The sequence below is a fragment of the Uloborus diversus genome, unplaced genomic scaffold (genome assembly GCF_026930045.1).
Source record: "Uloborus diversus isolate 005 unplaced genomic scaffold, Udiv.v.3.1 scaffold_13, whole genome shotgun sequence".
Taxonomy (NCBI): domain Eukaryota; kingdom Metazoa; phylum Arthropoda; class Arachnida; order Araneae; family Uloboridae; genus Uloborus; species Uloborus diversus.
The window spans coordinates 1,617,138-1,632,755 of NW_026557987.1; the positions used below are offsets into that span (position 1 = coordinate 1,617,138).

Here is a 15,618-nt window from a genome sequence, read left to right on the forward strand (position 1 = left end):
TTTGTCACAGTTGTCATAATCCTTTTATGAATGTGTTCCAGAAGAACACATGGATCAGGAGGCAGTTAATCGCGAACGTTGTGTTACGATATTGGTTGCCTCATGTTTGCTTTACTTCAGTCGGCCATGCCAACCGAAACTGAAGAGCAGCTCAGTAAACATATACCCTTAAGCTGAATATTCCACTATCTGTTACTCCTCTGAAATTGATATTGGGGTTGGGAAATTCTTCCCGGCGTAAAGATTTGAGCTAATCTACTCCTCTGAAATTGATATTGGGGTTAGGAAATTCTTCCCGGCGTAAAGATTTGAGCTAATCTAATTTGTAGTTATTTTATTCAGTTCGTGATATTTTTTACTTGAACAATCATAGATGACTGGTGGTGAAGAATTTAAAAAACCTTTGAATGAAAAGTGTTGAGGTTGTTTTGATGGTGTTTTAGAATGGTGATTAACAAATGGGCTGTAATAATTTGTGTGATAGCTTTCTCTGCAAGTGATTTTGTGGTGTTTGCTGCCGTGGAGAAATCTGTAGCAGCTGATACTTTACAACAAGAAACGGAACGTTCTGAGGAATCTGGTTCGGAGGAAGGAAGGGAGCTGGTGCAACTGCAAATTGTAAGTGTTGAATTTTTTCAGAAATGTAAATATTACAATAAAGATATTTAATCCGGTGATTTTGCAAAATCAATACTAAAACAATTAAATGATAAATTTTTGAATATTTATCAGACCTATACCGGTTTATTAATCTAATCCGTAACTTGTTTCGGGGAATGTAAAAAAAGTCCATGATTTTACCAGAAATCAGTTCCCAATTTGGAGAAGAAAAAAAAAAAAATTCTTGACGATGCTCCACATCAAGAGTTAAGCTAACTTCGAGAATGTGTTAGAAAGTCATCTCATTCTTGAGGTTAGGAATAGCAACGTATTTGCAAGGGACAGAAAGGCAAATTTGAAAAAAAAAAAAAAAAAGTGGAGAATTTAGAAATTCAAAATGTCGTAACAGAATGAGTTGAAATAAATAAACTTATGAATAAAAATAAGTAGGGAAAGCTGCTGTACCCATGGACAAAATTTACTTTTCAATTTTTGCTGGTCTCTGGGAACAGATAATCGATCGGTAAATTTTTCTAGCAGAATCTACAACTTATTAGCTAATTTGCCAAATTTTGTCAGGTTTAAAATCTCAAAGATTTCAACTTAAAAAATATTTTCTTAAAATCCGTCTTTTTTGTCCGTGGGTACAACACCCCCGTTCACCCCGCGGACAGGTGCCTTTGTACCCATGGACATATAAAAAAAATAACACATAAATAGGTCTGAGGAACTCAATTATACTCAATACATTTTCATAAGTCATTTTATATTGAAATACTACAAACATCCGTTGAAAATAACATTAAACAAAATATCCAACAAAAATTAAACTTTGAAAATTAACCGAAGGTTTTTCCCCCTTTTTTTAGTTTTCCTTAATTTTTTAACGTCAGTGAACTTTTTTAAAAATATATTACTCTTAAGAGAGTTCATGATGCTATGAATAATTAATATGTTTTTAAACAAAATATTAACTAGATTCATGATAGTATGGCTCTCTATGTACCTAATATAGTAACTTCAATTTATATGCAAATTGAACACTTTAACAAAATTAACACATTACATAAAACTCAGTTTAGATTAAACCAACAAAAATCTAGAAACGTCGACTTCAAATGAAAACAGGTGAGTTTGACGGTCTGTAGATCTTACAACAGGTGGAGGTTACTTCAACACTAGATCTTCAAGCCCTACTTCAAATTCATCATCATTGTTGTTGAAAGCAAATTTCGGACGTTGATGACAAGGCACCATTTTGAGGAACTTCACTTTGTAAGAAGACTCAGGTCTGACCCAAGGAGACTAAAAATTGCCGTCCGTAGGTACGCACGGTTATGCGTCCTTGGGTACAAAGGTACGCCATTTTGGTTTTGCAAGCCAGTCACATTGACAAGCAGGGTTGGTAAAAAAAACCGGTTTTTTCAAAAAAAAAACCCGTTTTTTTTTGGTTTAAACCAGGTTTTTTTGGTTTAAACCGGGGTTTTTTTTTGGTTTAAATACTATTTGCGAGAAAAACAATTAATTTTCGGAAGGTAATTAAGGTTCCATGTAATTAACAGTTATTCAATAGTCACATTATACCTAATTTCTTGATTAATTAAAGAGATAAGAACAAAACCTTGTAACTAAATTAAATAATTAAAATAGCTTTCTGCGGGGAAATATTGATTGAAATGTTTGACTTGATTAACATATTAGTATGCATGTATATATAGACCCTTTATGATACGAAATACTGGCTTCATTTTTGATTTCATCAAATGAAAGCCAGATTAGGTCTTTTTTTCTACCAGAATTAGACATTCTTTTTAAAACAATATGAGTAAGTAACTTTTGTAAACTGCACAGGTTAGCTAAGGCAAAGCAAATACCAAAATCCCAATTCCAATGAACAAAAGGGGGGAAAAAAACTAAGAATTATCTGCACCCAATAGTCATAAAGCAGCATAGGTGTATAGCCAATCAAAATCTTTTGAGCACACAGAATCCAAAAAAAAAAAAAAAAAAAAAAACACCAATGGAGAGTGTAGTTTATATGTGAAAATTTATATATTTCTCAATCAATTTTTACGCATACATTTGCATTTTGTTCTGGGAATTTAAAAATTTATCTTTTAATCTTCCTACATTATAATATAAGGAACTATTATGTATCATAATATGAAGTATAAACTTTTTTTAAAAATTTGATTCAAAAAATATTATTTGTGTTCACCTGCAGAACAAATCTTAGTTTTTAGGTGCAAACAATTAAGTTGGACTGTTGATTACCTTACAAGCCGAAGTTAAAATTCCAGGAAAGTGCAAATAAATGGGCAAAAATGTCGCACCCCTGCAACAGGAGTGAGCAATATAATGAATTGCATCTACAATAAAAGATTCAATCCTTAGTAAATCTTAACTAATCATGCAAATTAAGCATAATGATGGAAGTTGACTGAAATCTGCTTTATGGCACATATATAAAATAAAAAATATATTAATTTTTTTTTTTTTCGATTAAAGCTTGTAATACATTTTGAAGAAGCAACTTTGCAATTTTAGTATTTATCTCTGCAACTTGGCATAAATGGAATTTCACATTTTTCAATATGTGTGGGAAAATCAATGTAAACCTGTAAAATGGATTTTTTTTTTTTGGCTTTTTTAAAAAAAAACATTTTTTAAAAAAACCGCATGTTTTTTTTTTAAAAACCAATTGGTTTAAACCATGGTTAAACCATAGTTTAAACCAACGTGGTTTAAACCAAACAACCCTGTCGACAAGACCACAGTTTCACAACATTAAAAATCAGAAACAAAACCTTCAAAATATAGGGAAACATGATACCTACAACAAAAATGAATAATACAATCCACGACGGGCGAAAAAAAAAGAAATTGTTCATGTTTTTTTTAAAGATCCTACTAAAACCGAAAAATTGTGACAGAATCTTAAAGGTTCGTTTCATGGCGTTGAAACTTCCTGGGGTACTTTTCTCCGCACACACCCCACCACACTGGAAAGGGCTGTGACACACACGTTGAACCCCAATTAGGACCTCCCTAGACGATACCCGGAATTTCCCAACCAACGTCCGTGGGTCAGCAGCTTCCCTTACATGCTTTTTACTCAAGAAGAATTTGGGCTCAGTTTGTGATGTGGAACTGTTCAAATGATAAAATTTTTACCTTCATTATTCAAGTCTTTGTTTCGACTAGACATAAAAGTTTCTAGAAACACTAGTTATTACGTTACTAGCTGCGTCGCCCGACTTTGCACGGTCCACCTCGAAAATAAAAGTTAATGTGACGCGAGTTCAACACTCAGGCTTGAACCAAAAAAAAAAGTCAGTGAACTTTTGCGGCAGATGCGGAAAACCCCCCCAAAAAGTAAAAATTTTAAATCCCCTGATTACAGGAAAAACCTCAAAACAAAAACAAGAATTTTACCTGTTCATAATAGAGAAAAGAAAATGGCAACAGATCTTTTATCTCAGTGATTTTCTTTACGCTATAAATTTTAGTAAAAGCATTGTTGCGGAAAGTTGAGATGAAGCACTGAATAATAATTTGAATGGAGGAAAGCCTTCGAAAAATAGGGATTTTATGTCGAAATCTTAAGTGTCGTGATTAATAGTTTTTTATTGATATCTCCGCTAATCATTATCGGAGGTTCATGTTAAATAGCCAAACATGAAGATGGGAAGATGACGAATCCATCGATACCTGGTTCGATGGTCAGTTCACTGTCGTTCGGGAGAAGAAGGTTGGACATACATAGATACATAGGTACATACGCTCAGTTTTTAATTAAATACTAGCTGCGTCGCCCGGCTTTGCACGGTCCACCTCGAAAATAAAAGTTATGTCAAGTGACGCGAGTTCAACACTCAGGCTTGAACCAAAAAAAAAAAAAGTCAGTGAAATTTTGTGGCAGATTGCGGAAAACCCCCATAAAGTAAACATTTTAAACCCCCTGATTACAGGAAAAGCCTCAAAACAAAAACAAGAATTTTACCTGTTCATATTCGAGAAAAAGAAATGGCAACAGATCTTTCATCTCAATGATTTTCTTCACGCTGTAAATTTTAATAAAAGCGTTCATCCGGAAAGTTGAGTTGAAGCACTGAATAATAATTTGAATGGAGGAAAGCCTTCGAAAAATATGGATTTTATTTTGAAATCTAAGAGTCATAATTAATAATTTTTAATTGATATCTCCGCTAATTATTATCGGAGGATTATGTTAAATAGCCAAACATGAAGACGGGAAGATGACGAATTCATCGATACCTAATTCGATGGTCAGTTCACTGTCGTTCGGGAGAAGAAGCTTGGACATAGATAGATAGATAGATAGATACTCAGATTTTATATGTATAAGACTAGCTGCGTGCCCGGCGTTGCACGGGCTACCTAAAAAATGTAAGAGCAGTCCAGTTGATGCTTTTGTAGTACACTGACACTAGTTTCTAACGCGTTAAGGAATAAATAAATGCGCGTAAAGCAAGGTTTGCAAAACACCAGTAAAACATATTTTTGCCAAAACACCTCATCAACGTTAATAATCGTTATCAATGATACAAGTTATGAGTACATTTTCAGTCAGCACAAAAGGGGAAAATATATGCATTATCAACTATAATCTTTACTCACGTTAAACTGAATTACATCTGATAGACTATATCGGAAATATTTATGCACAATAACAATCCGCTTTTTACATAAAATAGTCTACTACCCGGCGTTGCCCGGGTGTTTATTAATGCAACATACCACTCAGATAAATATTTGGATGGATTCTATCCACATGGTCGTACAAGAATTACATCAATCCGTTTTCCAGGTACAAACCCTCAAAGAACTCAAATAACTTGTAAATCACTCATTTACTTTACGACGTGCACGGTCCTCCTCGAAAATGAAAGTTATGTCATGTGACGCGTATTTAACAATCAGGCTTGAACAAAAAAAAAAACAGCAAAATTTTGCTGCAGATTACGGCAAAATAATCGAAAAGTAAACAACTTAAACACCCTGATTACAGGAAAAGCCTTAAAACAAAAGCCTAATTTTATTTCTTTATATTCGAGAAAAAAAATGGCAACAGATGTTTCTTTTCAATGATTTTCAAACGCTATAAATTTTAATAAAAGCATGGTTGCGGAAAGTTGAGTTGAAGCACTGAATAATAATTTGAATGGAGGAAAGCCTTCGAAAAATATGGATTTGATTTTGAAATCTAAGAGTCATAATTAATAGTTTTTAATTGATATCTCCGCTAATTATTATCGGAGGATTATGTTAAATAGCCAAACATGAAGACGGGAAGATGACGAATCCATCGATACCTGGTTCGATGGTCAGTTCACTGTCGTTCGGGAGAAGAAGCTTGGACATAGATAGATAGATAGATAGATAGATACTCAGATTTTATATGTATAAGATGATTTAAAATTGCTTTGTTTAAATAAAAGTGAAGCATTAATTAAGCTTGGCCTCGTTTTATTTTCAGCAGTTTTGAATATTTAGTATTTTGCAATGCATTTTACAACTTTATATTTGTATCATTATTTATGCTATTATCTCATTTATTTGTTCTAGACTAGAATATGCAATTAAAGTAAACAGAATCAGTACTATACTTTTATTAGTTTTTGTCCCCAAAATATATTGTTGTAAGTTTCAACAGTTAGCATGACATTATTTTAATTGTTGAAGAAATTTCAGAGTTTAAAATATTCATTTTTCGGAATTAAGTGCTCTTTAACCCACAAAGTAAATCGAATTTTGCACACTCCCGATCTAGTGATTGCAATACCGGTATTTTAAGCTATTTTGCAGTTCCGTAATACCGGTATTTGCTGAGGTAAAACACCGGCATTTTCGGTATTAGCTGAAAATAATAAGTTTTTGGTTAAAGATTTTTCTATTTAACTTATTTGATGTCTGCTGTTATTTTAAGCGTGCATTTCTTTTTTGATGGGATATTACGAAAATCAATCTACTGATGAAAAAAATTGACTTCAAAAACACGAATTAATAAAATATTTTATAAGTTTCGGAAAGATTACAAAATGATATTTTCATCACTGAATGATGTTATAAATTGCGAAAATGTGAACTATGTTTTTACTTCCTTTTACGAAGTAAAGGAAGTATTGTATTCACGAAAAAATTATGACACAAAAATAGGCCTTAATTTCCATTTTGCTCACCCCCGAATGAATGTTGAGTTTTTTTTTTTTTTTTTTTTTTTTTTAAACCCGACCACACGTGGATATATGTCAAACGTCGTATCGACACCCGAAATTTCCATTTTGAAGATCTCCGAATTAATTACAACGAGTTTTTTTCGTAACGTCTGTATGTACGTATGTATGTGCGTACATACGTATGTGTGTATGTATCTCGCATAACTCAAAAACGGCATGCCCCAGAAAGTTGAAATTCGGTACGTAGACTCCTAGTAGATCTAGTTGTGCACCTCCCCTTTCGGTTGCATTCGCATGTTCCTAAGGGGGTCTTTTCCACCTTTTTGGGGGGAAATCATTGATAATATCAATGCAAACTCAACAAGGCATTATAATTTGGCAAACACTTGCCGACATGTCGCCCAGCTTTTGGTCGCCAAGTTTTTTCGCCAACGTAGCGACAAAAAATTTGGCGGTTTTTTTTTTTTTTTTTTTTTGAGCAATCACGATTGCTTATTGTTCTCACTTGTCCATTCTTGATGTTGTGGTTTCTTTTTTGGTTCCTTTGGACCAGGGGCCTCTGCGGCGGCGTGGCTCCTCTGTTCCTGAGCACTGTCCCCCAGAATCCACTTCTGCCGGACGGTGGCGTCCATGTCCAGCACACGCATGCTCATACACATTCACACTCACACACGCGCGGGTCTTTACACACACACACACCTACGTGCACACACTCAACTTTACACTCTTAACCAACCAGGAGGAGGGATAAGCTTGGGGGGCGAGGGCGTTTCTAGAAACAATAACTCCAATGAGTAGGGTCTTGTCGCAACTCGTGATTGCGAAAAACATAATTTGAATTCAAAGTTTCAGAATTCAAATTAGAGTTGATTGGGGGGAAGTGAGAGTCACAGGTCTTTTTTATTTTTTTAATTTGGTTTCATTTTGGCCATTGTTGGCGATATTTAGAGAGTTAACCATTGAATCACATTAAAATGTCCAATATTGGGAAAAAGAACCTGTATAAAACGTTTTTTTTTTTTGAGCAATCACGATTGCTTATTGTTCTCATTTGACTGTTTTTGACGTTCCTTTGATTTTTCCCACCGCCACCCTCCGCACCCTGTCACCGTCGACCGGCTCCTCACGATGCCGCTCCTATAGCGAAAACAGTCTCCAGGTTGCATCCATGTCCTACACACACACGTGCACATACACACACACAAACACATACACACATACACCTATACACACATAAACCTACACACACATACATCTACACACATACACCTACACACAAACACATACACACACAAACACACACGCATACATACACACAACTACCCACACATTCATGCCTGCACACAGACACAAACACATATGCCTACACACACATACACATACCCCCCCCCCACACACATACACATACCCTCCACACTTATGCCAGCACACAGACACAAACACACATACCCCGTACACACAAACCCCCCCCCCCCCACACACAAACACACATGCCTACATACACACACTCGTGATTGCAAAAAACATAATTTGAATTCAAAATGTCAAAATTCAAATTAATTTTTTTTTTTGCTTCAGTTCGCAACAAACTTGGGGCAAAAATATTTAAAGTGTTTCTTTGCTTACTCCAAAGCACTATTATTATCATTAAATTGGCGTAAAAAGAAGTCATGCACATATCAGCTCGTTTTTTTTTTTTTTTTTTCGTATTCCTTGATCGCTCACTAGCCCTTCTGTAAAATTTAATTTGAAGTGTAATTACGAATGTATTTGTGCTATGAATAATCTGTTTCAACCATAGACTAATAATAAGAGTAGACCGAGCTTTCGCAGACTTGCTGATGAAAAAATTGGTTCATGGATACATCATGTGACTAGTGGGAGGCTTGGTGAAAACTTTGGCAGCATGGTTGCTAGATGGCAATATTATCTATAGTTTGGCACTCGACATATATTTTAAGACGTAATGTGTTTTTATTATAATTTTTTTCCAGGTGCAGAGATTGAACTGTTTTACTTTTAGTTATGCTTTATTTTGACATTAGTAATTAGTATTTGATCACAGTTTTCAGTAACTTTTATTTCATTTGGAACTGCTACGTCAGCATTGGCGTGAACGAAATGGCGTAAACGTTTTGCGTTAACGCAAAAATGTACTAATCGGTATCTTAAATTGAAATTGTAGGTAAAAATCTTACCGTTTGCCGATTCTTTTTGGGCGCTTGCATCTTTAATTGCTTAGAGAGTTATTCAAATTGACTAAAGAAAATGCACAGTACTATCTAAACGAAAAACTCACTATATTAACAAAATATTTACAGCCTAGAATAACAAATTTACAAGTCGGACTCCATAAAATATGATTCTTCCGTGTTCCATCAATTCTATTTATTTTATTTCTCGCGATCGTTGATCGTCTGCAACGATCAACGCTCGCTGTTGCTAGGATATCCACCAGTCACATGGTTTGGTTTATGAGCAGCAAAAGGGTTGCCATAGCTCGGTCTATTCTTATTATTAGTCTATGATTTCAACTATTAAGTACATTAAAACTTTATGATAGTTTTTAAAAAATATATTTTACCAAACTGTACTAAAGTTTGAGAAAAAAGCTTTTCTGGTAAGTGTAACAAATCGTAATTTTGTGTCACCGGTATTGGTGTGCTGTCCTGTCTCGCTATTTAGCTGTGCATTTGGAGAGATAATATTAAGCAAATATATACGGTACAAACATTTAGCATAGAGGAAAGGCATAATCAACTAGAAAATATTTTCAGACATTCACATGATTGCAAAGAATTTTGAAATGAAAACAGAAACGAATAAAATAAACTATCAAAGATCGAACTTAGCTAAGTTCCTCATAAATTTCAAATTAAAAAAAAATGAAAAACAAACACGCACACGCAAAAGAAATAAGAAATACTTATCTGAAACCAGCACGTAAGAGATCAAACTATTTAAAGACAAAGGACTTTCAGGCAGTTAAAGGAGGACCGACCTGAGTGAATTCAGAAAGCATATTTTTTACTTTTATTTCAAGTAGGAAATTATGAAAATGAATTCCAGACTTAGTGACAGTTCAATAGATGCATCATGTTTCTTAATATTTATTTATTTATTTATTGCGACATGTGTTATTTCATTTTATATTTATTGAAAATAAGTTGCCATAAATATTGCACTTGATGCACAAAATTATAAAAAAAAAATCTTAAAACCTAGAGAACCGTATAAAATCATGCGAACCGTAATTTGCTCATCAACTAGACTTAGTGATCAAGATCGCAAAACACAATCCAGAATTACAAAAGTTAGGAGCGTAGTATATGATCAACAATTAGGGATGAAAATATCAAAGCAGCAGACATTTTAAATTAAAAAAGGGGGAGAACAAAAATTATTGCGAGTTTCAGTTCTGCCAGTGTAAAGGCTAAAAATTTAATTTCTAGTTGAAAAGTATTTCCAGTAGTTAATTTAGTAGTTAGCGTATTTTAACTATGATTTTCATATCCTAGTACTGGTACATCCTTTCACTTTTAAATAATCCTTTTTAACCCTAAAGCAGTGTGTCTTGTCATCAGCGCCAGATCTATAAATTTTCTGATGCTTGGAAAAGGTTTGAAACTGCCGCCCTTATTATGCCGCCCCTATTATGCCGCCCCGATAGGCTGCTACATGCAATTTATTGCTTCACAAAAAGTAAATAGGAGAGTGTTGAAAGGCGGAGTTTTTTTAGATTGATGTCAAAAATCATGATTTTAGGACATTTTTGGTATTAACAGGGAAAAGTTGGGCTTCGAGTTTCCTCTCATTAAAACAACAACAAAAAAAAAAAAAAGGAAGAAGTGAAATTTAGGTGAAAATGTTGCTTGCCTTCAGCCAGGTGAGCCCATCCCCCCGCCCCAAGTTCAATGGCGCAAATCCTTCCCCCCTCCAAAAAAAAAAAAAAAAAAAAATTCTCAACCCTCTCTTTCTTTTTTATTTTTAGCTCTCTTTTTTATTTTATTTGTTGCTTTAAATATTTTTATTTATTTATTTATCTGTTTTTAATTGTTATTATTGTTATTATTTTATTAAAAAAGTTCTGTGTTACGCTAATCACACACACACAAACTAAATAAATAAATGAAATAAAAGATAAACAGAACAAAATAAAAAATAATAATAATATAAATAATTAATTAAAAATAAATCAATAAGTAAAGTCAGAAAAATAATTTTAAAAAATCCCCCCCCCCCCCAAATTTTGATGGCGCAACTTGCACCAAAATCCCCCCCCCCCCTGTGGCCTGTGCCTTCAGCTTTGAGGATGTTAGGGGAAGACGTAAAAGATTCGGGAACTTTCCCTCCTAGAAACATATTTTAAAGCTACAGGAAAAGGAGCGAGTAAGCGGGTTTTACTACGAAAAATTTTCGAAATTGAAATCTTAGAAGTTCAACTTTAAGTAAAGCTTGGATCAAATTAGAGAGGAGTATGGAGATCGAGGGCTCTGTAGTGAAAATTTTCGAAGAACCATGGCCTAAACTTTAATTTTGCGTTACATTTCTGAATTGACTTCTCAATGTCTGAATGGGTTTTTGTTAAAAGACCGTAAGTCAACGTATGCTCATCTATGACGTACGCCCTTTTGAAATAAAGTGGATAAATTGTCGAAGCTGTGGATTAATATTTCATCATTTTCACTTTTGCAGGATAGATTACCGTTGGGCTTTGAAAAAAAAAACCTTGATTGTATTATGCATCGTTGCTTGTTTTTGTATTTTTTGTCGACAAACATTTATGTAACTTTTTTTAAATTCTTTTTAAGCTCTTCCGCCATGGAATGAGAGCACCTGACCAAACATTCCCTGGGGACTTAAATCCAATAGACGTATGGAGAGAAGGAGTTGGTCGCTTAACACAAGTAAGAAAGAAAAAAAAACTGGAGTGAAAAATATTTTAAATTAATTTTTTATCTGTTTTTCCTACCTATATGATCTTCAAGTCAATCTGAAACATTATAATAATACAAACACAAATAAAAATGTGTCGACCAGCAACAGGTTCTAGGCCCAGATAGGTTGGTCCTAGTCTGTTTATTAGTCCCCAATGAAGATCAATGGCCCCTCTTATAGCTATCCATCCCCTTGATACGACCTATCCACCCCCACTGCATCAATATCAAGTAAAAAATTGGAGACCTTGGACCAAGAAGAGGAGAGACAGCTTTATCTCAGCACATAAAAATTTCAGAAATTACAAAAAAAAAAAAAAAATTAATTTGAATTTTGACATCTGGAATTCAAATTATGTTTTTCGCAAACACGAGTGTATGTATGCAGGCGTGTGTGTTTGTGTGTGGGGGTATGTGTGTTTGTGTATGTGTGTAGGCATGTGTGTGTCTGTGTGCTGGCATAAGTGTGTGGGTAGTTGTGTGTATGAATGTGTGTGTGGGGGGAGGGTATGTGTATGTAGGCATATGTGTTTGTGTCTGTGTGCAGGAATGAATGTGTGGGTAGTTGTGTGTATGTGTGTGTATGTGTAGGTGTATGTATGTATGCGTGTGTGTATGTGTAGGTGTCTGTATGTATGCGTGTGTGTATGTGCTTGTGTGTGTATGTGTTTGTAATTGGGTGTGTAGGTGAATGTGTGTGTGTATGTGTGTGTAGGTGTTTGTGTGTGTGTATGTGTGTGTAGGTATTTGTGTGTGTAGTTGTGTATGTATGTGTGTGTTTGTGTGTGTGTGTGTGTGTGTAGTTGTGTATGTATGCGCGTGTGTGTAGGACGTGGATGCAACCTGGAGACGGCTTTCGCCAGAGGAGCAGCATCGTGAGGAGCCGGTCGACGGTGATGGTGCGGAGGGTGGCGGTGAGAAAATAAAATAATAGCACGCCAAAAACAGTCAAATGAAAGCAATAAGCAATCGTGATTGCTCAAAAAAAAAAAAAACGTTTTATAATACATTTTTTAAAAAGATTTTGTGTTTACATTATGTTTGAATATGCCTCTACGAAATCTATTTCAATGACAGTTTAAAATATAATGTTATGGCTGTTCAAAAAATATCGAATCCTTCTTGAGATAATATGTATTTTAATATTTCAATTCAAAATGTAGAAAGATATGCTTAATATTGCGGCATTAAATTTGCTTAAAAAACAGTGATTTGAATTTGAAATCATTCTTTAGTAATTAATTATTTTCCTCTTTTCAGCACGGCAAGTACCAAATGTATTGTTTGGGGAGGCATTTGAGATGGCTCTACCGCAATTTTATTACAGCAAGCCCGGTCGAAGTAAGAATTTTCTTTCCGCTGATTGTCTTCGCAACTCTGTCAACAATTTTAAACCAATCTTAAACACTGCACACATACGGACCGATAACACTGCACGTATATTCGGGCATTGATTGAAGCAAATGTCGATATTGTTAATTTATATAGGGTGTCCCAAAACGACCGTATAAACTCTGCACAGCTAGATTCCTCGTTGAGGGTACATAAAAACTGCCCAAAGAAGCGGTCCAGTACGATCCATAGTTTACCGAAAAAAATACGAAAAACAAAGTGTGACGTCACTGCCGGTGCAAGAAAAAACACTTTATTAACCCGTGAGAACTCGCATCGTGCCTCTCAGGCCCGGTCATTACAAAACGACGCTACCAAAAATCACCTATTCAACGGAAATGAATGAGATCCACAGTAGCTGCATTCGAGGAGACCTACATACTGACCACATGCTTTTCAGGAATGTACATTTCCCTTTTTCCCCAGAAAACTCCGGTTCGGGCCTCAGAGGCCCGGAGCGAGCGCTCAAGCTTTTCATCAGATTGTGAATGTAAAGGAAATGGTTGTGAAATGCATCGCTATTTAAGCTACAAAGATGAAAGGAAGAGGTTGCAGACCTTGTTGGTTGAGGTTTTAACTGATGAGATCTCCCTTAATGAAGATGATGAAGAAGAAGTTGACACAGAACAGTAAAGCGATCATCAGTAATGCTCAGAAGAAGATTTAGATTTATGTATCATAAAACTTTCTTAAACCTTACTTTTTAAAACATATTATGGAGGCTGTTTATCAATTTATAATTCAGTGTTGAAAGCACATTTTTTTTTCTATTTTGCAAACTTAATTTACTGAAATAACCACTTCGGGCCTACGGAGCCCCCCGCGAGCGTTCGTGTGACGAAAAGTACCGCGAGTTCTCCCGGGTTAATCAACAGCAGTACAGTATATCCTCGTTTTACGCGGGTTCATTTTATACGGTTTCGATTATACGCGGTTTAAGATTTGAAATCTTTATTTTATTTTACTCGGATGAGTTTCGGTTTTACGCGGATGCGGCAATGCAAACAGATAAAATTTTCCCCTCTCTCAAAATCCAAACTCCTAAAGATTGCAGGTTACGCGTAATTAACTGCATTTTGGCGTGCTAATAATCGAGCTTGGGTCACTGGAGACATTTTATGCGATTGGTTCCAGAGCTCTTTCCAGAAGTAAAGCTATTAAACTCACACAGTTCAGAACTCTCTGGGAAAAGAGCTTTTAGGAGTGACAAAGGCGGTCAAAACCAACGAGGATATCGAGGTGGTTGACGCACAACCAAAAACGTTCACATTGAAAATTTTGAGCCATTCCTAGACAATAGAAATGATCCTTCTAAATTGTCAGTGAAGGAAGATTCTATCATGGAAATGACGCAAGTGATCATCGATGCGTTAATGCTCCTCAATGAAATTACAGAGAAAAATCTTTAATAACTGCCAATAAAAGACTATAATAGCAAGGGCGGTCATTCCAAGCTCGTCAGCTTGCGAGATCGTGATTTTTGCTCACATGATCGTTTGGGACGTAGAAATGTCGAGCATTTTAATCTAGCTTGCAGCTAGGTTCGAGTAGATTAGAAAACTACTTTGCGACATTTCTACATCACAAACGATCACGTGAGCGAAAATCTCGATCTCGCAAGCTGACGAGCTTGGAATGACCGCCCAGTTCCTATTTATAAACAAAACACGAAATTAATTTATGTTTTCTTTATGCATGCTGTGCATAAAAGTCGATATAAGTACACATTAAACTTATTATACAATTAGTCATCACTACAATGAAGTATTTTGTTATCTACGGAACCAATCCCCTATTTTAACATTAGTATTACGTGTCAATTTACGCGGCATTTCCGTGCATAACCCCCGCGTAAAACGAGGGTCTGCTGTATTTGCATATCTTTCCAGACGATAATGTTTAAAACGCGCATATATCGCGTCATGGAAAGATATGCAAATATTGTTGTTGATGTCCAATAAAGTGTTTTTTCTAGAATCCCTATTACTGCCCCCTCCACTACAGGGGCCTTAGTTTTTTCATTGCACCGGCAGTGACGTCATATTTTGTTTTTCGTATTTTTCTCGGTAAACTATGGATCGTACAGGAACGCTTCTTTGGGCAGTTTTTATGTACCCAACGAGGAATCTAGTTGTGCAGAGGTTACGCGGTCGTTTTGGGCAGGGCTGTGGAGTCGAAGAGTCGGAGTCAGACTGATTTGGGTTTAAAGGAGTCGGAGTCGTTCGAAAACATGCCGACTCCAACTCCGACTTCGGGTTTCTTTTAACTTCCTTTTACAAAAAAGGAAGTATTGTATTCTCGAAAAAAAATTCACTCAAAAATCGACCTTAATTTCCATTTTACTCACCCCCGAATGAATATTGAGTTTTTTTTTCGACTCGACCACACGTGGATAAGTGCCTCAGAACTTATAGACACGCGAAATATCCATAATGATGATTCCCGAGTTAATTACAGCGAATTTTCTCGTGACGTCCGTATGTACGTAT

The 15,618-nt window shown here is 35.4% G+C and overlaps 1 protein-coding gene across 1 annotated transcript in view; it reads left to right on the plus strand.

The window, feature by feature from the left end:
- The first annotated feature begins 227 nt into the window (after positions 1-227).
- LOC129232592 (lysosomal acid phosphatase-like) overlaps positions 228-15,618 on the plus strand; it is a 65,526-nt gene continuing 50,135 nt past the window's right edge. Inside the window, exons 1-3 of the mRNA XM_054866725.1 lie at positions 228-618; positions 11,612-11,707; positions 12,998-13,078. Coding sequence (XP_054722700.1) covers positions 445-618; positions 11,612-11,707; positions 12,998-13,078 — 351 coding nt within the window. The 5' untranslated portion in view covers positions 228-444. The remainder of the gene's footprint in view (positions 619-11,611; positions 11,708-12,997; positions 13,079-15,618) is intronic.